General features: G+C 52.2%; 1 protein-coding gene across 1 annotated transcript in view; it reads left to right on the forward strand.

Moving 5' to 3' along the window:
- The window catches only part of ABCC8 (ATP binding cassette subfamily C member 8), a 77,194-nt gene that overhangs the window by 23,083 nt on the left and 32,061 nt on the right, over positions 1-22,050 (forward strand). Inside the window, 9 exon segments of the mRNA XM_006142491.3 lie at positions 2,798-2,953; positions 7,242-7,376; positions 7,558-7,720; positions 15,576-15,616; positions 17,116-17,261; positions 18,423-18,528; positions 18,655-18,771; positions 19,116-19,191; positions 19,891-19,996. Of these exon segments, the coding sequence (XP_006142553.1) occupies positions 2,798-2,953; positions 7,242-7,376; positions 7,558-7,720; positions 15,576-15,616; positions 17,116-17,261; positions 18,423-18,528; positions 18,655-18,771; positions 19,116-19,191; positions 19,891-19,996 (1,046 nt within the window).

The following is a 22,050-nucleotide window of genomic DNA, read 5'->3' on the forward strand; positions in this document are numbered from 1 at the left end:
TGCTGAGTACAGATGCAAACTCAGAATCCTTCTCTAGATATTGTTCTAGAGTTCTGCTACTGGAAAGTCTTCTTTGGGTGAAAAAGGAAAAGAAAAAGAAAAGAAAAAGAAAAAGAAAAAGAAAAAGAAAAAGAAAAAGAAAAAGAAAAAGAAAAAAAGAAAAAGAAAGGTGTTCTACACCCCAGGTCTAGAAAGCCTCTAAGATCTATTTGAACTCTTAAAATCTTGGATCATAATGACGTATCTGGTCTGATACATCACTTGGGTCTAGGCTCTTGGTCCCACCTTCTGTGACTCCCTTCTTAGAGTCGGTTGGAAGGATGATCAACGTCAGGGAGTGTTCAGGGTCTCTTTGGAGAAGTGGGTGATGAATATTGTCCTAGACCCAGCACTCTCACTGAAATTGTGGTTCAGCTATTGGAATAAGACCCTAGATTAAAGTAGTTCAAATAGGATAGAAGTTGGTTTCTTTTTCAGAAGGAGTCAGGGGTTGGTCTGGCAGCTAAGCAATCACCAGAGACCTGGGCTTCGTCTACCATTGCACTGCCAGTCTATTTATGCAACTTGTTTTATGGCCCAGGCTAGCTATGAAAACTGCCACTGTCCTGTCTGTATTTAAACCAGCACGAAGAAAAAACAAGTAAGAGGAGGGAATGCCATTTCCTTGTTTTTGGATGCTGCTTCCTTTTAAAATCATAATGCAGAAGTTGCACACACCTCTTCCTAGCTCATCGGTAAGATACTGGCCAAATGGCAGTACCTACAGGAGCTAGAAAGTGTGATCTTTATCCTTGACAGTCATCATGGGCCCTGCTAGAAATGCTCCTTGTACGAAGGGGTGAATGGATGCCAGAGGATAACTGGCAGGTTCTGCCACACCCACTGATGTCCATGAAGTTGCGCCAAAACCCTAAAGCTACCTCATGTTTTGAAAATGTTCCTCAAGCTCATTAACATGGGCTGGTCCTGGAGGGCCAGGACAGAGGCTTTGCAGAAAATGGATTGAAAGAAGGCTGGCCTAGCCTGGACAGGGGGCATCGTCAGGGGCCAGACTCTAGCTGTCTTGGTACGTTCTGTGTGAATGGCATCCCGGAAGTTGCCTCGTGCACAGCCTGTGCGGCTGTGCAACAGCACTTCTCATCCTCGGTAGGATGAGTGCATATCCTGAGGGATGCCATCATGTGAGAATGATGGAAAGAGTCTAAGACAACCTAAGACCCTCTGAGGTTGATAGTGTCTCAGAATAGGAGGAACCAAATTACTGCTCAGTTCGGAAAACCTCTCTGAAAACCCAACCTTTGCTCAGACCCTTCTAGTGACAGGCAGACTTGCACAACCACAGACAAGCAATTTTGTCATTGGACAGTTTTCTCATTAAATCTGCTTTCTATTCAAATGGCATAAATCACACGCCAGCTCGGTATTTTCCAATTACACTAAAAGAGCGAGGATGTGTTCTTAATATATTAGCATGTAATTTTTTTATCAAACTATTTGAATATTTTGCATTAATAAGAGAGATTCATTCAAATGCTACAAAAAGGAAATATTGACATTAATTATGGAAACAGATTAGGAACAATGAAAAACCTTCCTTGTAGATATTTCAAGAAAATTATTTACAGAAAACTTACCCTAACAGATCAGAATTTGTGTCTTCAGAAGGCTTTTCTTTTTTGCATGAAACATAATTAAGCAAAATTCCTGAATTATATATAATTTAATATATACACACATTGATTGTACATATCCATGTATCCTGGTCTTTACTTAATGCTTCATTTGATAGATTGCTTTGTGTCCCTACTTCACTGAAACTAGGTGATTATCTTTGAAGCCTGATTATTACATAGCCTAGGAAGTACATAGATTCGTCAGAAAACAGCCTTGCCGTTATTTTAAACCTTACCAGTGATGTGCCTAAACTCACAAGAAGACACATAATAGGTTCATGCTTTATGAAAACCTGATTCAGAGAAAAGCCTGAGTTTACACAAAAGATGAATTAAGAGCTGGGACTACATAGAACAGAACGCACAAAGACTTTCACTCAAGGGCCGGCATCCCTCGGACGCTGAAGACAGGAGTGCATTTTCCCTTGTTTGAGAGCACATAGCTTGGAAATTGCAGTCTCTCTGAAAGGTTTGATCGCTCTGTACCTAAAGCTTTTGAGTTCAGAGCTGCCAAAGAACCATCACCATGCTGCTCCCTATCTGCCCCTTGGAGGTCCTCGGCATGGCTGGACTCTGGGGATAATGTAGGGGTGACTATCCCTTTCGATGGTATCTCCCCTCGGGTCATCCAAGGCTAAGCTCTTGTTCGGCTCCAAGGCTCAGTTATGGCAGGACTTGGCCATAGAGCATGCCCTCTCCCTGGGCTGGAGATGGCCACGTTCAATCAAACTGCCACCATCCCACTTTATCACTTTTATGGCTCCACAGGCCTCTGGCAAATTAAGCACACAACTGGACATGGAGATCTGCACTTAAGATTTAGGAGCTAATTAGTCCTGTCCCCAAGCAAGACTTGCTGGGGAAGTAGCTGCTGTGCGGTAGGGATCCCTCACGTGATAGATCCCTCACTTGAATGCTGCCTCCCTAACTGACCCGGTCTGTCACAGACTTTAACCTTCATCACTTCATTTGTGCCTTGGAATGATGGTGCTCGGCTGCAGAGCTGCTCCAGGCCTCTGCGGGTGTCTGAGAAGCCCCTGGCACACTCACTGCAGACAGGTGGCAGCTGGATGATGATCAGGGTGATAATGATGACAAATGTGACACTCTGTTTTCATTTCTAGACCAAGATTTACAATAAAATCATGCACCTGTCCACCTCCAACCTGTCCATGGGAGACATGACTGCCGGGCAGATCTGCAACCTGGTTGCCATCGACACCAACCAGCTCATGTGGTTTTTCTTCCTGTGCCCGAACCTCTGGGCTATGCCAGTGCAGGTATAGGATGGGTGCTGGCAGTGGGGAGCGGTGGGGTGTGGCAAGTGAGGCAGCAACGGGACACAAAGCCAGAACCAGCTGGTACCCACCCAGTGGCTAGGAACTCGCCATCTTCCATGCCATGTTTGTTGTCCTTTCTACCCTGTCAGGATCTCCGTGGAGTGTACCCCTGGGTCCCTGTTCTGTCCCACACTGCAGCAGTCTAGCCATCTTTCTTGAAGATCAGAGAGGGCGGGATCACTAAGACTTCCAAAAGGCAGCCAACCTTATATAAACCATCGAACATCATATGTGGAATGCTTTTGTAAACAGTAAAAGTTACGTGGTGAGCTGGGTCTGTGGCCTGGTGGTTGAGGTGGCTGGATCTCACATGGCCGACTCCACTGTTAGAGTCCCAGGCCTGGTGGCTTGAGATGTGCGGGATGCATGTGCGTGCATGCCCAAAATCTTGGCAGGAGGAGGAAATGGAGGAGAGGGGATTGCAATGTGACCATTCCCCACGGGGTGGGGGTGCTTTCTCCTCTCTCTCTGTCCCCGTCTCTCTATCTCTCTGGTGAACACACATACCATCTGGCCAAAAATGAAAAGAAAAAAAATACACACATACACACACACACACACACACACACACGGTGTAGCAGAGTTCCTAATATACGGAAGAGTTTTGATGTATTTTTAAGCAAAAAAAGTAAGTTACATAACAGTTGATGCAGTATGCTTTCTACTAAATTGGAACATGGGTATGCATACATTTGTACAGGTTCATGTAGAAAAATGAACCAGAAGCCACATAGTGGGATTATAAGTAATTTTTATTTTCTTTATGTGTTTCTAAATGATCCAGTAATCATGCACTATATTTGGCTAGAAAGTATGATAGTTTTAAAGCCATACAGCCTTTGGGAGGAGGCACACGGTCCCCTGATGATAATAGGAGAATCTTCAGCATGGCTCCCTGCCCCCTGGCTGGGCTATTCCACCTCCCTCCAGAACTCTCTCTTTAAAAAAAAATTATGTAATCCAATGTGTTGTTGTTATTATTATTATTATTATTTGAGCAGAGAGACAGAGAGATAGAGAAAGGGAAAGCGAGAAAGCAAGCTGCCAGGTCCAGGACTCAAACTATAGTCGGCCATGCGGGAGTCCAGCACCTTAACCACCACACCACTGCTGGTCCCCAGAACTCTCCACCTTGGAATCTGCGCTTCTTTTTCTGTGTCTGGGAGTTTATACTTGCTGTGTTACTCAGGTCAGAAGTAGAAACTCCAGACCCATTTCCACAGGGGCCACAGGCCCCACCGGGACTCCCTACTATCCCAGAAGAGTGTCTGGGCTTTGGTGAGACAGGCTGAGTCAGATCCTTAACCTCTTTGAGCCTTTGTTTCCCCACCTGTGAAGTGGGGATGACACCTACACGGTCTTGCTCTAACAATTCAGTTAGATAATGTGAGCAAAACACCATGCCCTGGGCAGTGGTCACTGGGTAAATAAATATCAGATCCCTCTAACTCACATACTTGGTGTGAGGGAGACTTCGCTAATTCAGAATCCATTGCTTCTTGGGATGAAGATTTCATAAATCTTAATCTCAAGTAATTGTATTGCTCCACCTCACCTGTAAACCTCGGACTTACAAGATACCAAAGGAAAGCTGAAGAGGCTCACACAGAGAGACAGCTAGACAAGAGGGGGTGTAGGGCAGGGAATCTGATGTTCTTTTTGACGGGAGCAGCCTTCTATGGCATCTCCCATTACCATGTACCCTCACCCAGACTGCCCCGACCACCACTCTGCCAGGATAGATCAGCACAGAAGGTACAGAAGGGCCCACAGAGCTCAGCAAACAGTCACCAGCCTCACATCCACAAGCCTCTCGGTGGCGTCCCCTCGAACAACCTGTTCCATGAGCCTTTTTCCACCAAACCTGCTGCATTGTTATGGTAACTGGTACTTACTGTGTTGGTTACGCATGCGTCATTGCTAATAATTCCAACTAATACTAATTACTAACTAGCCCCGTGCCTGGCCCTGTCTCAGCACCTCTCACTTGGTAAGTTAGCCTGACCCTGTTGGCACTCACGCCTCACCCCTACACCCAGCGTTAGCCAACCATTAATCTGCACGTGGTTCTGAAAAGGGAACGAAAGTTTCTTGGAAAAACAAATGCCTGTTCACATGTTCTGTTTTCAACATCAAGGGCTTCATGGGCCCCTTGAAGTTTGTCACAGACACCAGGTGGAGGAACTTGGGCATCATAGAGACTTCTGTGTTTCCCATCCCATGGACACCAGAGGCCCCGGGAGGGCAGGGGACCTTACTCTGGGCCTCATGGCAACTCAGTAGCAGCCCACAGCCATGTATCTCCTTTCCGCAGCTCCCTAGTGACAGGGCTCCCATGCGGTTATTTAATTTGTTTATTCGATTGTCCTTAAGAAGGAGGATTACCACCTCCTTAGCCATATTGATCTCCAATGATTTGCCAGACACTGTTCTGTGTATTTATTGTAGAGGTTCATTTAATCCCCACTTGTAAAGTGAGCATTGTTATTGCCATTTTTTTTAGAGAGTCTTTTTGCTCTAGGGCGCATGTGCTCACCAGAGAGACAGAAAGCAAGAAATCATACCCAGGGGGGATGGCCATGCTGTAATCCCTTCTCCTCTATCCTCCTCTCAGGATTTTGGGTTTGGGGCACACATGTACATGCACTGGCGTGAGTTTTAATCCAGCTGGTCCAGGACTTGAACCTCAGTTGACTATGTGAGAGTCCAGCAACATAAGCACTATGCCATCCGCTGGTCCCGTTATTGCCCTTTTAAAGATGGAGAAGCTGAAGCTCAGAGAGGTTAAGTCACTTGCCCGAGATTACATGGATGATAAGTGCTAGGGCCACATTCAAGCCCAGGGCCCAAACTCCAGGGACTGGCCTCCCCACAACACTAGATTGCTTTTCTAATACGAGAAATGAAGACAAAATAGCCCTTTATCCCTCATGCTGGCTCTGCACACTCAGAATCCCTCATTTCTGCTTCTCTCCCATGAGAGCCATTCAGATCCCCGCAGAAGAGAGGAATGGACGAGGAGGGGGAGGAAGGGAGGGAAGGGGAGGGGAGAACTGCATCCCTGGCTCCTACCCCAGCCACTGCTGGTCCCTTGGAGGTGGTGTGGGTCCAGGCACTTACCCCAGCAGGTGTCCTGTTTGTGGCTCTGGGGTGCCCTGGGAGCTTTCTTAGTGTCCACAACAACCCAGGCTGGTTGATCTCCTCCATATGAGCACAGCCAATGAGAGGGCTGGACGCAGATAACTTTCCAGGAGGGTGTTGGGAGCTAGGCCAGCAGGGGTAGGAGGCTCCTTATCTACCTTTGCCAGCATTTACTGTCAGTCAGATGGAGGCAGGGAATGGAGGGGTCACTTCCTGGGCTCTAAGGTAACTGCTAGTGTAGCAGTTCCATGAGGAACGGAAATTAGAGCCCCCACCTGCTCCTCCGTCCTTGAGGAGGTACAGAGAGCTGATGGCAGTCGGGCTAGGGCTCAGAGACTGGGCCCGAGCCAGACAGCCTTCACCCCCCACCCCCATTTTTTAACTAAGGAAGCCAGCACATCTGTTCTTCTAAAATAAGCCCTGTATTTAGAGGTGCCTGGCTTTAAAGGCAGCCTAAGCAACTGTCATCTCGGTGCTTTGGGGACCCACCAGAGCAGTGCACATTTCTTATAAATATTCACAAGTAGGCAGTTATTTACATCCAGCCAGAAACCAAATGAATTCGCTTTCTCAGAGAATAGCTGCCAGCTTCACTAAAAAGTTAAACACCAGGAGCATGATGAAAAGCGAGCTCTCAGACCCGTGCTGATCTGGTCTGGCTCGACACAGCTCTGGTGCTCCACGCTCCATGCACCACCTTTTCCCACCGAGAGTGAGGAGTCGCCTTGACTGCCAGCCAGCAGAACCAAGGTGCCGGCACACTCACCGCACAGGCTCAGCTCGGCACCCTCCGTCAAGTAGACTCGGAAGAGTGATGCTTCAGCCAGGCATGCAGATACACACGGCTCCTGACCAGCCCAGACGCTCTCGCTGGTCGTTGGTCTGGGAGCCCATCCTGTGAATCCCTCCACCTTGGTCACCCCTCCTGTCCTGTCCTCCCTCTCCCTAAGACGGTTTGGAAACCTGGACACTGAGGCATGTCCCACTGTGGGGGACTGGGAGAGAGGAGGGATTTTGCCAAAACCTCCCAGCACAGCAGCTGCCAGGTCAAAGGAAACTCAACCCCATCCCGGTGCCCCCTCCCCAGATCGTCGTGGGCGTGATTCTCCTCTACTACATCCTCGGAGTCAGTGCCTTGATAGGAGCAGCTGTCATCATCCTGCTGGCTCCCGTCCAGTATTTCGTGGCCACCAAGCTGTCCCAGGCCCAGCGGAGCACGCTGGTGAGTGTCCCAAGGTGCACCTGCATCCCTTTCCCCTTCCTTCCTCCGTGTTGGCCGGGCCACCACCACCACCCATCGGCAGGGCTCCTCCCACACGCCACACGCTCACTGAGCTTGAGGAAGCCCCTTCCCTGTGCGCCTCAGCGTCTCTGGGATGGAGCCAACTCTGTGACCCCTGCAGGAGTACTCCAACGAGAGGCTGAAGCAGACCAACGAGATGCTCCGTGGCATCAAGCTGCTCAAGCTGTACGCCTGGGAGAACATCTTCCGCTCGCGGGTGGAGGCGACTCGCAGGAAGGAGATGACCAGTCTCAGGGCCTTCGCCATCTTCACCTCCATCTCCAGTGAGTTCTCCGCCACCGGCCCCGGGGCTGTCTACAGCGAGTCAGGACTTGGGGGGTGGGAGTAGGAGTGGCGGAAGTGGGAAGGCTTTGGGGTCGTCCAGCCCAGGGATCCTCAACCGGTTCTGGTAGCTGAACCCCAGAAATCATGGCGTTCTCCATTCACTGATCCAGCACGCATGTCCTGAGAGCCCGCCTGTGCTGACCCCAAAACACAATGATGAGAAGGCGAGGAAGGGCTCCCTTCTCTTCTCCTGGAACTGATGCACATTGACAGGCAGCAGGAAACAGCGGTTTCAAGTTATGCCAAGTGGGAGCTGCTTTCAAGAAGTCAGTGAGGGGGGCAGCAGGTGGTGTGGTGGTTAAGGTGCTGGATTCCCACATGGTCGACATAGTTCAAGCCCTGAACCTGGCAGCTTGCTTTCTCACTTTCCCTTTCTCTCTCTGGTGAGCATACATGTCCTATAGCAACTCTTAAAATAACAATGAGTAAAATAAATAAAATAATTCTTAAAAAAAAGAAGAAGTCAGTGAGAGGCCACTGCCCTAGCTAGGGAAGGTATGAAGAAGTTCCCATCTATGTGGAGCCACATGAAAAAGATGGTTAATTAGCCTAGAAATCAGAAACTGAAGCTTGAGGTAGTGAAGACGTGTAGCGACTAAATTTATGTTAACCAAGTGATTTGGGAACCCATGCAAAAGGGGAAAAAAGACCAAAATTGGTTAAAGTCCTAGGGTCCCAGCAAACGTACACATTAAAACCACTCTATAGGAAATATGGGATACCCACAGCAAACACTGCTATTGAACAATGAGTTAACAATAAAGAAATCAAAGCCCACAAGAGAAAAAAGTATCACTTGGGGGCCAGCAGATGGCATGATGGTTAAGGTGCTGGACTCCCACATGACCATAGTTCGAGTCCCCGACCCGGCGGCTTACTTCCTCGCTTTCCTTCTCTCTCTGTCTGTCTCTGGTAAACACATGGGCCCTATAGAAAATCCAAAATAATAATAATAATACATTAAATAAATACTTTTTAAAAAATAAATAAGAATTAAAAACAGTATAGAACCAATAAGGCAATACAGAAAAGTATTAAGGAGAAAAGTACGAAAAGAACTTCTGAAAGTTGTTGAAATTAATTCAGAGAATGGTGGCCACCTGATCAGAGTCAGGTGATGGATGGAGTCCTGCCCCAAGCTGGTCTTCCAGCTGGTCTCCTGGGCCAGGGCCCACCCTACCACGCTAACGCCGAGCGGGACTGGGATGTAGGGGCTGGAAGCCCTCGCACTGGTTCCTTGACCTGTCTGATATAACAGCCTTTGTTGTAAGAAGGGCCAAGGGGAAACCCCTGGAGAGAGAAAAATTTAAAAAAGAAACAGAATTCAGTTCTGTAAATGAATGTTAATTCATAGCTAAAGAGAATTTGTGAACTATTGACAAAATAGAAGACAGACCTGTGGGAATTACGCAGACTGTGGGAGGGAAAAGCAACGGATAATGTTTTCTGCAAGCTGAAAGAACTGTTTCCAGATGGGAAATTCAGGTGCAGAGGGGGTGTGTTCCCAAGGTCACTGCTGAGGTTAGCGGCATGGCTCCTTCTAGACCCTCCAGAGTCTCAACTCCTGGCCTCTGCTGCTTTCTACACATAGCTGGGGACCAGGGTGGGTTCAAGAAGACTTGGGACACGATGGGCCACATAGCGAGGCTCTTTTCTGTCAGGAGAAGAAAAACAACCTAGAACGTGCCCTGACAGCAGAAAATAGGAGGTGAAATTAGGAGAGGCTGCTGACCACCTTACCGGCTAAATGGGTTCTGTCTGCGGGCTGGAAGTGACACCTGTGGGGTGGTGTGTGGGAGGCCGTATCAGAAGTGCGCTGGGAACGTCTCCCGGAAAGGCTAGTACAGCAGACCTCGTAGAGAATGAGATGGTCACCCTGGTCATCTGTGTGTTCCGGTGTCCACGCTGCCCAGAGAGGGGGCCACGGGGCCACTTTCCAACATGAGTGGGTGTCACAGGGCAGGGCTGGCATTGGCACTGAGACCCCAGGAGTCTCACCTGAGTCCAGCCTGATTATGGTGTCCTGTGCTTCAGACAACGACCCTGGTCCAGTCAGCAGTGGCCAGGCCCCCCATTCATGGTACAGTGTGTCTTTATGCAGGAAATCTGCTAGGATCCGACTTTCTGAGAATAGAGCTACAGGCAGGCAGGCTTCCTGGATTGCTCCCCAAGATACTCCAAGCTCCTGGTCTTTCCCGTTTATCCTTCTCCCTGACCCTATGCTGCCCGGAGCCTCTGGGCGTCTTCAGGCTGAGCACCCCAGAAGATGGGGGAAATTGGGAAGGAGAGTCTGGGGAAAAGCCAGTGTCCCCAGCGCCAAGCCAGCCTTCTCCCCACCAGTTCTACCTGCCTGCCCCTGGGGGCTGGTCATGGGAACAGCAGCCGGGCACCCTATGTAGCCCCTGGGTGACAGATGTCTGGCTTACGGACAGCTCCCAGCCATGGGAGCAGCTGCCAGGGTAGAGGAGGGCTCCTATGATGGCCAGGGGACTTCACTCCCAGCAACGACACACAGCAGGATGGGGTAGGACAGGTTCACCTGGGCCGAGACGGTGAGAAGGCAGTGAAGCAGAAAGGAAAGTGGGGTCACTGGGTCTCCAAGATTCTTGGCACAGTGAGCAGTGCAGTGGGGGCAGTCTCAGCTCATGCAACTGGGGCCAGGTGGCAGCCACCTCTTCTGCCCCTAGCAGATGTGTGCTCATTTTCTGCTCAAACTGCAACCTGGGGCGTGTTTTGTGATGTAGACAACATCTGGCGATAGGTGGCTTCCCAGACTAGCCCAGCAAATGCTAGCTATTGATAGTAGGTGTGCTTTGTCCCATTCTCATGGCGCCCTTCAAAGACAAGCCTTGACTTTGAAATGGGCCTGGGGCCAGGAAGACCTGGGGAAAACAGGCTTCCTGTTGTCTAGAACTGAGATGATTCTGGAAAGAGTAAGGGGCTCTGGAGCCCATCCAGGATGCCTTAGCTATCCAAGACCTAGAGAAGTGAACAGAGAACCCCGAGTTAATCTCTGAAAGAGGGGAGGGGAAGGAGGAGGAAGAGGCTTCCGAGACAGCTTTGCAAGCCCAGTGCTGTTTGCTCTGGCTGTTTGTCTTCCTGGGATATGTGTCTTTTAGTAGGCAGTGGAGGGGGAGAGGAAGGGTGGCAGGTGGGTGGGGCACCCCCGGGATGCAGGTATATGCTTTGAGTGCATTTCCATTTACCCCCGCCTGGACTTCCTGCCTCCTGTTACCAGGATCAGGATACAGGTCATTAGGCGCGCGGTAATGGGGCATTTCTTGTTCTTACCCCTGGCGCCAGTCATGGGGTCCTGGCGCCGCAGAGGAGCCCCGGAGTCACATTTCCTGATGGGGCCCATCCTGGTGTTGCCTGCTGGGCTTTCCATCTGGTCCAGACTGTGGGGCTGATGAGGTTATCTCTAACACACTCTTGTCTGCTGCTCTTCGCCGTCAGAATCTGAGAGTTCCCATGTGGAGCCCTGAGCTGGCATGGGGCCACGCAGGGGGCTGGAAAGAGATAGGGTACAGTTTCACCAGCATCAATTCAGAATCGATAGTCCCTCTTGATAAAAACCTGCATCGTGAGTTACTTGCTGTGCGTCAAAGGAGCGCCATCTGCGTTCCCCACCCTGTGCTGTATGCACCAGGAAGGATCAAGGACAGTCAGATGTCTCTCGATCTCAGTTTGCATTCTGCTGAGAAGGCAGAGCGGACATGCCCAGCACAGCAAGGCCGCAAGCGCTAGCCGTGTGCCCAGCTCTCTGCACGCTGCCTAGCCAGACTAAGTGCCCTTCATCTGCCTAACGACTCTGTGAGGTGGTCATTCTGTGGTCCCATTTTATAGTAGAGATGCCTGAGGCTCAGCGAGGTGAAATGACTCACTCCCTCAACCAGTAAATGGCAGAGCCCAGGAAGCCCAGGTGGGCTGGGAGTTTGCACAGGGACTCAGGTAGGAGAGATCGGGCTGACCTTGCAAGATGGGGAGGACTTCCGTGAGCAGAAGACACGGTGGGAGGAAGCTAGAGGCAAGTGCGATGGTCACTCCCTTCAGAAGTCAGCTCAGCCGTCTCTCCTTGCATAACTCTCTGTGTGTCCTCTGTTCTCGAGGGCAAGCTATGCAGAAGTGCCAAAGGGGCCCCGGGTCCTACCAGTCAACCACCTGACACCTGGGAAGTTTGTTCTGCCCTTTGTGTGGCACCCATTCCAGAGCCCTCTCTATGCCAGTCTCTACTGAGGCCTGGGCATTAAAGAGGAGACAGGAGTGGCCCCGGGCCTCGCAGCCCTGCGGGAGACCGATCGTGCTCATAACAGGCTATGTGTGGGGGAAGAGCCACGAGGTCATTTTCAAACGCCCCACTTTCTTCGTGTTTCTCACCTGGCCCTGGGTCTTTGCTTCTTTCATTCATTTATTAACAAATATTCATGGAGCACCTACTATGAGCCAGGGCCTTGGCGATGCACTGAGGATACAGCGGTGAGAAGATGTATCAGTCCCTGACTGTAGGTCATTTTCAGTCTACCAGGGAGAGAGAGAGTGAGAAAGAGAGAGAGAGCACCCCTGGCAGGGACTTTACTCCACGATCCACCCACAGCCAGTGCTAGATCGCAGGCACACGCGTGCCCCAGTGCACTTGGGGAGGTCCCCAAACTCGAGCAGTGGACTTCTCCCTACTGCCTTGTGGAGCATCATGTCTTTCCACTGCACCATGGAGCCTGGGCGTTCTCTGTGGGTGGTGGCCTTTCAGCCTGCGTACTTGCAACGGAACTGGCCCCTAACAGCACCACACTTTCACATAATTTTGTAATCTGCAGTCTCAATTTATTTGACCAGGATATCTTGTCCCCTAGCATGCACGAACTGGGCATTATCTTATTCTTCATTTGTTTTGTTTTGTTTTGTTTCTTTAAAATTAACTCAAGGTGAGTCAGCCCCCCACCCCCATGCCGAAGCTGGAGAGAAATCTGTTCTTGGTCCTATTTCCCTCCCCTCCACCACCTTAGTATTTTACAGAGCTGCAGGTGGCCCAGGGAAAGGAGGCAGGACGCCGGCCCAGTGCTGCCCTCCCTCCCATGTCCAGCTAGGACACAGAGCTCTCTGCTGTGCTCAGAGAGGTACCAAAGCCTACAGCCCCTCTGGACCTTCCAGTCTCCAGACAGACAACCCCAGGCCCAGCCGCAGCCTCCGCGGGGCCAGGGAGATGATCCTCGGCAAAGCCTCTAAAGCAAGCAGCTGCTAATTCCACTTCCCCACTCACACCCTGGAGGGGACCCAGAACTCCCCCCACGGAGGCCATCCTTCCAGCAGAGGGTGAGGAAAATGGAAAATCCCATTTTTATTCTTTAGCATCTTCATACAACAACCAAATTAATTATATCATAAGCACGCTCCATGTTGCTATATCAGCTTTGGAATGTTCACTTTAACATTTATTTATAGCTCGTCTCATTCCTCAAAGGAGTTCAGGCAGCTACAAGAATGAAAACAATAAGTAGAAAAAAATATAAATTAAGGGAAAAAATCATGGGCCGAGAAAACATGCCATAGAATGAAAGGTCCATTATCACACGTTTTCTGATTGCAAAGTCTCCCCAAGAGCTGCTGTGCCGTCGCTGACCAAAGCACCCTCCTCGGAGAGGCTCCAGTTTATTTCTCTTGGATGGCTTGTTGCTGTGGTTGTGGGTTTTGTTTGGCCATGACAGATAGTGCTGCAGCTAACACCATCTTGCTGATGGCTTTTGTGCTCCTCCTGAACGATTATTCAGGATAAATTCCCAGAAGACAGATTACAGGATCAGAAGGTCTGAGCGTCTGTGTCGCTCTAGCTGCAAAGCACCAGATTGCTTTCCAAGCCCGCTGTACCGATGTACAATCCAACTCCCAGCCTGTTATTTAGCTGGGAGTTGAGTCCCAGAATGTGAGCGGGGGTCACGGCCTCGGACGGGAACGGAGGAGTGGCTTGCAGGTGCCTTCTGTAGCTTGAGCCCCTTCTTGATAATTCATGAGGGTGGGCAGAACAGGAGCAGAAGAGAACCTTGTCCTGAGGGTGCTCCCTGGAATATTGGCCAGAGGGTGGGGGGGCACAGCCACCTTGCTGTTAGAGTCCCGTGGTTGGTGGTCATCCAGGGGTCAGGCAGGATGGGCATCCTCCCTCTCCTCCCCATAGTGCAGCAATGGCGGTGCTATATGCCATGCCCCAGACCTGGGTTCTTTACACTGTCAGAAAGCCCATAGTGCTCTCATTGCCCCCTGTCGGAACTCCGAGGGAGGACCGCGGCATCATTCAGTCTTCTTCGGGAAGGGCAGTTCACACACAGTCAGGTCTGACGTCAGTACTGAGAAGAGCCTTCAGGTCACAGAGGTTAATCGTGCCCGAGGGCACCAGCCATAGACCCTCCATGACACTGAGAGTTCCCCATGGCAGGGGCTTTGTCTGCCCCATCAGATTAGGAATTCCCCCAAAGGTGGGACCTATGTCTTTCCTACGTGCTTGGGAACTCTCTGGGGGCACGATTCTGTCTCCCCATAGTATCAGGGACTTCCTGGGAGCCTCAGGCTGGGAGCCCCTGCAGCACCCCTGTTCTTCCACCTGGTTGGGGTTCTCTGAAGTTGAGAGCCATGCCTCCAGGGTGCTCTATTCATGTATGTACCCTGACTGGCGCAGGGTCCTTGGAGCGAGCGGGACGGTTTCTTGGAATGGCGCTAGCCGTCTGGACAGCTTATGTGTGTCAGAATCCGCACCACTCATCAGACAGGGCCATGTGCACGGGCTGAGTCCTTGGCTCTGCTCCTGGTTCCTGACTCCCTGACTTGACACTTTAATTCGGCTAATGACAGGAGCAGACTCCTTTCCAGGCTGGCCTGGACACAGACTTGAGGGGGGAAGGTGAGACTGGGGGGGAAGGCGGCAGCTGGGATGGCAACCTTGGACTGCTCTCCCTGGAAGTTCAGGCCTGGGTCAGGGCTGTCTCTTACACACCCAGTGCTCCACCCTTAACCCTGTGGAGCCGGGCTGGGCTGGCCCTCGAGGGGCGATGTTCAGCGGCACTTAGGGCTCACGGTGCCGTCGCCTACATTATCCCTGACCTTGGAAGGAGCTGGGGTGTCTGAACAGGTAAGGAGTTTACAGAAATCAGGTGAGGAAACTGGGGCACACAGAAGTGAGGACTCTTGGTTACACAGCTTGTACCTAACAGGGACTCCACTTGTTTCTGACTTTATGTCCAGCTCTCTTTGCTCTCCGGAATCCCTGGGAAGGATCTCAGGGACACTTTTCACAGAGTGAAGAGGGCGGCCGGTGTGGCAGCAAACCAGCTGGCCCACCTGAACACAGATTGTGAGCCCAAGAGCCCTGAGATTTCAAGGGGGACCACGACTTAGGCTGTCCTCAGCCACCAGTGCCTCCGGGGGGCTGAGTCTGAAATCCTTCCTAAGAGCGTGGAGATTAGGAAACCTCGTAATGAGCCTGCCTGGGGAGCTACAGGGGCCGAAGGCAGAGGAAGGAGGAGCAGACTGGTGTCTCCAGGAGCTCGGCTGTGGACCTCAAACAGAACGAGAGCATTTCCGCTTTGATCTAAAGGTTTACGGCTCAGGAGCAGGGGCAGGGCAGATGCAACTAGGGTCCTGGGAAAACAGGGCGAGGAGTGAGAGGTACCACGGGCTGCAGTCCTGCCCCTGCCCTACCCAGTCCCACCCACCGGCTGGGCAGAGGTTGCCGCAACTGCTCCGGCCATCCTGGGCATCTTCACTTGTGGTGGTCTCAGTCCCCCCACTAACTCCCTGCTTCTTCTGCAGTTTTCATGAACACGGCCATCCCCATTGCAGCCGTCCTCATCGTAAGTGGATCCTCCCTCCTTCTCTGGGTGGGGTGTGGTGGAGGGGGAGGATGTCTGCAGTGAGTGGTGCCCAGACCTGGCCCTTCTGCACAGGGACCTCACAAGGTAGACCCAGCAGCGGGACCGAAATAGAGTGATGGATTGAAAGTCTATACTTGGCGCAGGTCCCTCCCTGACTCCAGACCAACCGGGCCTCTGCCACCGGGCCTGGTCGACCCAAAGCTTAGTATTAGACACACCAAACCTTCTTTCAAAAATAGCTATCAGAGTGCCAGCAGGTGACGTGGAGATTAATTCAGCTGGATTCCACGTGGCCAACTCTGCTGTTCGAGTCTTGGACCCAGCGGCTTGAAAATCACACTGGGCGTGTGTGTGTGTCCATGCCCAAAATCCCGAGAGGAGAATGGAGAAGGGATTGCTGTGTGGTCATCTTCCCGAGTGGCGATTTCTCACATACCATGTCCTCTGGCAAGCATGAGCCCCCTACAGCAAAATTTAAAATAATAAAAAAAAAAAGCTGTCAGATTTTTCATTATAAAAGTGAAACTTATGTCTTGTAGAAATGATGGAAAATTCAGAAAGGAAAGCACAAAAACGAGAATCACCCATAATCCTACTGGCAGCATCTTTAACGTGTTTCTCGCCAGTCTTTTTTAAAGGCATGTAATATGTCACTTTTACAAAAATAGGGTTGTGCTATGCAGGCAGTTTTATAACCTGGTTTTTTTTTTCTTTTCTTTTCATTTTTAAGTTTAAGAATGTATCGCGCACAGTTCTCCATGCCATTAAATATCCCGATGATAGTTTTCTAAACAGTTTTGACAAAATGCCGTGTGCATGTCAGCTTGGCAGTAGGGCCAGACAGGGTGGCCCTTCCAAAGGGCCAGGCCCCCACGAGACTGCAGCCCTCACCCCCCCAGTCAACCTCCCCGCCACTGATACAGCTGCAGTTCTTTAAAAAGATGGATGTGAGTCCCCTGGGGCCAGCAGCCCTGGGCTGTGGGTTCACAGCCTGTCAGACACACTTGGGAATTCAATCACACTGTGATTTATGGGGCTGGTTCCTGGCCTGGCTCTCTGGGGAGATGTGGGGAGCAGAGGCCGCCAGGGCAGCCGGGTAGCAGGGGCAGGGCAGCGAGGGTGCAATTTCATCATGTCTGCGTTTACATGTTCCTGACTGAGGACTGGGAAAACAGGCACCCAGGCTGCTGCCCAAGGCAGCGTGGCGCTGACCCACCCTGAAGTCTCCCCCTGCTCTTTCCTGCCAAGAAGAGGGCAGACCAGGGAGAGGCCAGCCCCTGCACTCCAGCTTAAAGCCCTGAACTTGCTGAGGACACTCCATGAGATGGCAGTGAGGATGACAACAGCGTCTCTAACCAAGGGTCGCCCTAGCTCTTCCTTCCACGCCAGGCCCCTCATTTCCTCCCCGGGGATGTGTTTCCAGATAGGAGAGGCCGGGCCCTGAGCCAGCCTGGCCTCATTTGGCCCTCTGTCGACAGACCTTCGTGGGCCATGTCAGCTTCTTCAAAGAGGGCGACTTCTCACCCTCAGTGGCCTTTGCCTCCCTGTCACTCTTCCATATCCTGGTCACGCCGCTGTTCCTGCTGTCCAGCGTGGTCCGGTCTACTGTCAAGGCCCTAGTGAGGTGAGAGGCACTCGCATGGCAGCCCCACTTAATGACAGAAGGGGGCAGAACTCATGAAACCGTCAGAGGGTCTGACCAGGGGTAGATGGCCAGAGAGACATTGGCTCCCGCTTCCAGACCGGCTGGCTTGGAGGTTGGCCTTGGCAATACGGCTTAGAATGACCCCTCCTCCTCCTGCATCTCCACTCCAGCCTACGATTCTGGGTAGAAACCACAAGATGCTGCCTGCCAGAAATCCACTGAGCTGATGCAGAAACTCCGAATCCCACTGCTTCCAAGGGACAGAACTCAGGGTGGCAGAGGCCTTGCATGAGGGTGCTCAGGCTCTGGGCAGACGGTGGGAGCAGGACCTGACCTGAAGCTTTACTCCAGGAAGCAAAGGCCCTTCCATCCTCCACTCCTCCCCGACTGGCAAGAGACAGAGACCTGGCAGCCTGCCCCTCCCCGAGAGGGCCAGTGTACAAAATAGAAGACCCCAGGCCCAGCCCCTTTCCAGGCCCAACTCTCCTTACCTAGAGGGTCAGGAGGGCTCCAGGCCTGCTGGTGTCTAACAAAAGGGAGAGAAGGGGGCTCTGAACAGAGAGAGCTCCCACAGCCCCAGGAGTGGGAGAGGATGAGCTGTGGGAGGGACGCTTCCTCCAGGTCCATGAGTAGAAACAACCTCGTCCATGAGTAAGTGCGCCTCCCCCAGCAGGCTATTGTGGGGATCCCGTTACGCAATGCTTACAGAGCATCTAGAATGTGCTCACAGGACATCAGCCTATGTAACAGCCAGTCGTGGTTCGAAATGACCTGCACACTGACCGGCCTTCTTCCAGCAGTAACCCATAGCACCAGTATCCGCCTAATAGCCCGGACTAACCAACTTTCACATAAACTAAACCCCCCCCCTTTTTTTTAATCCTCAAACTATAAGCCCCAGTTCTAACCCAGACCCCAACCTGCATCAGCCTGGTCAGCTCCAACAAGCCCTGGTAACATGCAGGACCCGCTCCCCCTGGGGCTACCCGCTGGTCTACCCCCTCCAGGGCAGCCTTTGTGGGGGCCAGTCCTTGGGACTGGGTGCTTTCTCAAAGCTGCTCCTCAGGTCATCCCCTCTTCTCTCTCACCTCCCCTCTGCCCCTGGCAGGGGTGAGGCGTGTCTCTGTGCTTCCTCCACAGTGTGCAGAAGCTGAGCGAGTTCCTGTCCAGTGCGGAGATCCGTGAGGAGCACTGTGCGCCCCGTGAGCCCGTGCCCCAGGGCCAGGCCAGCAAGTACCAGGCAGTGGTGAGTGCTGGCTGCCAGCCCCCCACCAGCATTTCCCTTGTGCCCTGCTGCGTGGGCCTCCACCCTTGCACCCCTTCCCTGCACAGCTCCCGGCCCACTGGGCCCTCACCAGCTCCCCATCTGCAGCCCCTCAAGGTCGTGAACCGCAAGCGTCCAGCCCGAGAAGAGTGTCGGGACCTCACGGGCCCACTGCAGAGACTGGCCCCCAGCGCCGACGGGGAGGCTGACAACTGTTGTGTCCAGGTGAGCCCTCGACCCTGCCCCTTCTCCTGGAGGGACTCAGTACCGGGAAGGCCAGAGGCCAGGCACTGAGTCCTCTGCCCATAGGTTAGCCTGTTTGCCCACAGAGTCCACAAGGGTTCCCAAGCCAGGGAAAATGCTTCCCTCTCCACCAAGTAGAAGGACCCCAACCTTCCTCTGGGGAGGGCACCTCAGGCAGGGGTCAGTGTGAAAAGGTCGTTCCCCTGGGCCTCTTTCCTGGAATAAGTATCTTTGGGTTTGGGGAGAGGGAAGACAGGAGACTGTTCACACTGAGCTCCTAGCCGCCTTCCTGTTCTCTTCCGGGTGGCGGGGCGTGGCCCATGCAGATCATCGGAGGCTTCTTCACGTGGACCCCGGATGGACTCCCCACGCTGTCCAACATCACCATCCGCATCCCCCGAGGTATGGGCCTGCTCACCCTCCATTGTGCCCTGCCCCACGTCCCACTCAGGACAGACAGGGAAAAGGCTGAAGGGCATTTAGTGCTCACTGCTCTCTGTCACTCTCGGTGGGCGCCCTGGGCCGTGAACTCTAGGGAGGAGCGACTGCATCCGTCTGTGCAGCACCTAAGTGCTAGGTGGGGGTGCAGCAGCAAGGGCAGGGTACGAAGGCAGTGCTATGAGGACAAGCCATCTGTTGCAAACAGGATGGGCCATTCACAGGGAGAGCAGGGGGGCCGAGGCAGGCGTGTGGAAGAGGGGGGATTCTGAGAATGAGCGAGGTCGCTCGGGCCATGAGGCAGGGAGGACATTCTGGCAGAGACACCATGAACAGAGTGTGCAGGAAGTTGGGGGCGGGAGCCAGCAGGGCATTCTTTAGAACCATAGGTAGCTAGGCCCACACTGGGGAGCCTAGGAAAGGAGACTCCGTGTTTAGGAAGGCAAAGGGGGAGATCAGAGTAGAGAAGGGACCTGTGGAGCAGAGGAGGGTGCTGATTTCCAGAAGGAAAGGCTTTAATGGGGAGAGCACTTCTTAGGAATTCTAGGTAGGAAGAAAGCAAGCAGGGGTCCCAGGTTCAGGTGCATCTGTCTGTCTGTCTTCCTGGGAGATGGTGTTCAGACTTCCTCCCAGCCCCGCTCCCTCTGCCCACTGTCCCTGCAGGCCAGCTGACCATGATCGTGGGGCAGGTGGGCTGCGGCAAGTCCTCGCTTCTTCTAGCCACACTGGGGGAGATGCAGAAGGTCTCCGGGGCTGTCTTCTGGAACAGGTACAAAAGCATCCTCAGGCTGCGGTGGGGGGCGTTTTTAATCATCCTTCTCAATTCCTCAATTGCACATTTACTGAGTGTCCACTGTGTGTCCAGGAAGTATTCCCTGAGCGCTGCGATTCTCGTCCTCACGGTATTTACTCAACCTTGACTGTGTGCCAGGCTCTTTGCTAACTCTTTTGCATGTATTATCTCATTTAATCCTTATGATCATCAGTGAGATGAGTACTGTTATCAATTCTCATTTGATAGATGAGGGTTAAGCTATTGGCCCTGGTTCACACCGCCAATAAGTGGCAGAGCTAGAATTTGTACTCAGTTCTGCTGGGCTCAGATCCCATGCTCCCTCAGCTGCACCGTCGCTCAGCATGGGAAACCACAACACCATTGGTCTCTGGCTTGGCTATCAGTGAAGCTGACCCAGACCCTCAGTGTTTGGAGGAGCCAGAGATAACCCAGATAAATGTTGATTTCTGGGCAAGGAGCGCTACTTTAATTAAAGAACCAGAACCCCAGGCTGAGTCAATCATGAATCTATATATTATTTATACCCACCTATTTCTAGGAAGCACTTGGAACTAGTTGATAAAAGATGCATATAAAATAGAATCTTTTAAAATATAAGAAGAGTTGAGAAGTGAAGGTGTTTAAAAAGGCATTTGGAAACCTGGGCGGAGGACAGCCATGGCAGTTGACACAGCCTGGCCCTGGGCCTCCAGGAGCCAAGGGGAGGAGGCATCTCTCTAGTCAGGGTTTGTAGCTCTGGTGTAGGAGTAAAAGTTGCAGCCGCTTCAGCAGAAGGGCAACCTTCCCCTGCTCATCTTTCCTACTGGGAAATGGTTGTTCAGGATGTTGGATTTTTCATGAGCATGAGTGCAGAACTGGGCAGAGAGAAGACCTTGGGCCAATGTCTGAACACTGGCATGCACCCCCATTGCCTGCCTCTCCAAAAGGTTCCTAAATGGTGCATCTACTAGATGACAGGTTTCCCTCTTCCATGAGGCCATGGGCTGACAGAGGAGCCCTTTGGGTCACTTGAGCCTTCATTCTACTGAGAACTATGATGTCAACACAGCCTGGCACGAAGGTGCAGACACTGGGTACAATGCATTGTACCAACTGCCCTCAAGGCTTTGGAGGGAGGGGTCCTTGCTTGTTGACTGACTGACTCTGCTACAAGAAGACAGGAACTCCCAGTGACTGGGAGCTGAAGGAAGCAACCAGTACTTACTAGGCACCTGCTGTGAGTCGGGCCCTTTGCTGAGCACACAGTGAGCATGATCTTGTTGAAGCCTCCCATCAAGCCAAGAGGCAGGTGGCATTACTCCATTTCACAGATGCAGAAATGAGGCTCAGAGAGGGTGGATGACTTCCTGGTCAGCAATGTAGAGCAGAGACCCTATGTCTGAGTTCATCTCCTCATGTCTGGCCACTACATCTGGCTGGGACCCCAGGGTCCCAATTCCAGAGGCTTTCCTGTGTGTGTGCATGGGGGCTGAGGAAGTGGGGTTCTTTGTTTTAGGCAGGTCCCACTGTGTCACTGTGCTGCTGCCTCAGCCTCCTGTGTACCTGGGACTACCCATGTGCACTGCTATGCCTGGCTTTGTAGGAGGGCTAGGATCAGCCTCGGGCATCCAACATGGCTTCGGCCTGCAGAGCAGCAAAGCCCAGCACGTGCTACCATGGCTGGACCCCAGAGTGGGTCTCCAAGTTGTACGTGGATGAGAAAGCCTGCTGGATATGAGCTTTCCCCCAGGCAGGCCTTTTCTGGACAGGACTGCAGAGCTCTGAGCCTGGGACTGCTCCTGGACTCTGCATCCTGCTCAGCATGAAAATCAAAGCTGCCTCTGAACCTGGTCCCTGTGCCCCACTTTCTTCCCCTCCACCTTCCAGCCACATGTGCCCCCAGGTCTGCATCCGCCCCTCTCCTTATCCTCCACAGAGGCAGCCGGCCTGCTCGGCAGGGGTTCAGCCCTGTCCTGCCCTGCTTTTCTCCATGCTGTGCCAACCCTCAGGATCTGACTGCTGCCCCATCTCCTGGGGAACCTCTGCCA

The sequence above is a fragment of the Tupaia chinensis genome, unplaced genomic scaffold (genome assembly GCF_000334495.1).
Source record: "Tupaia chinensis unplaced genomic scaffold, TupChi_1.0 Scaffold000077_1, whole genome shotgun sequence".
NCBI lineage: Eukaryota > Metazoa > Chordata > Mammalia > Scandentia > Tupaiidae > Tupaia > Tupaia belangeri.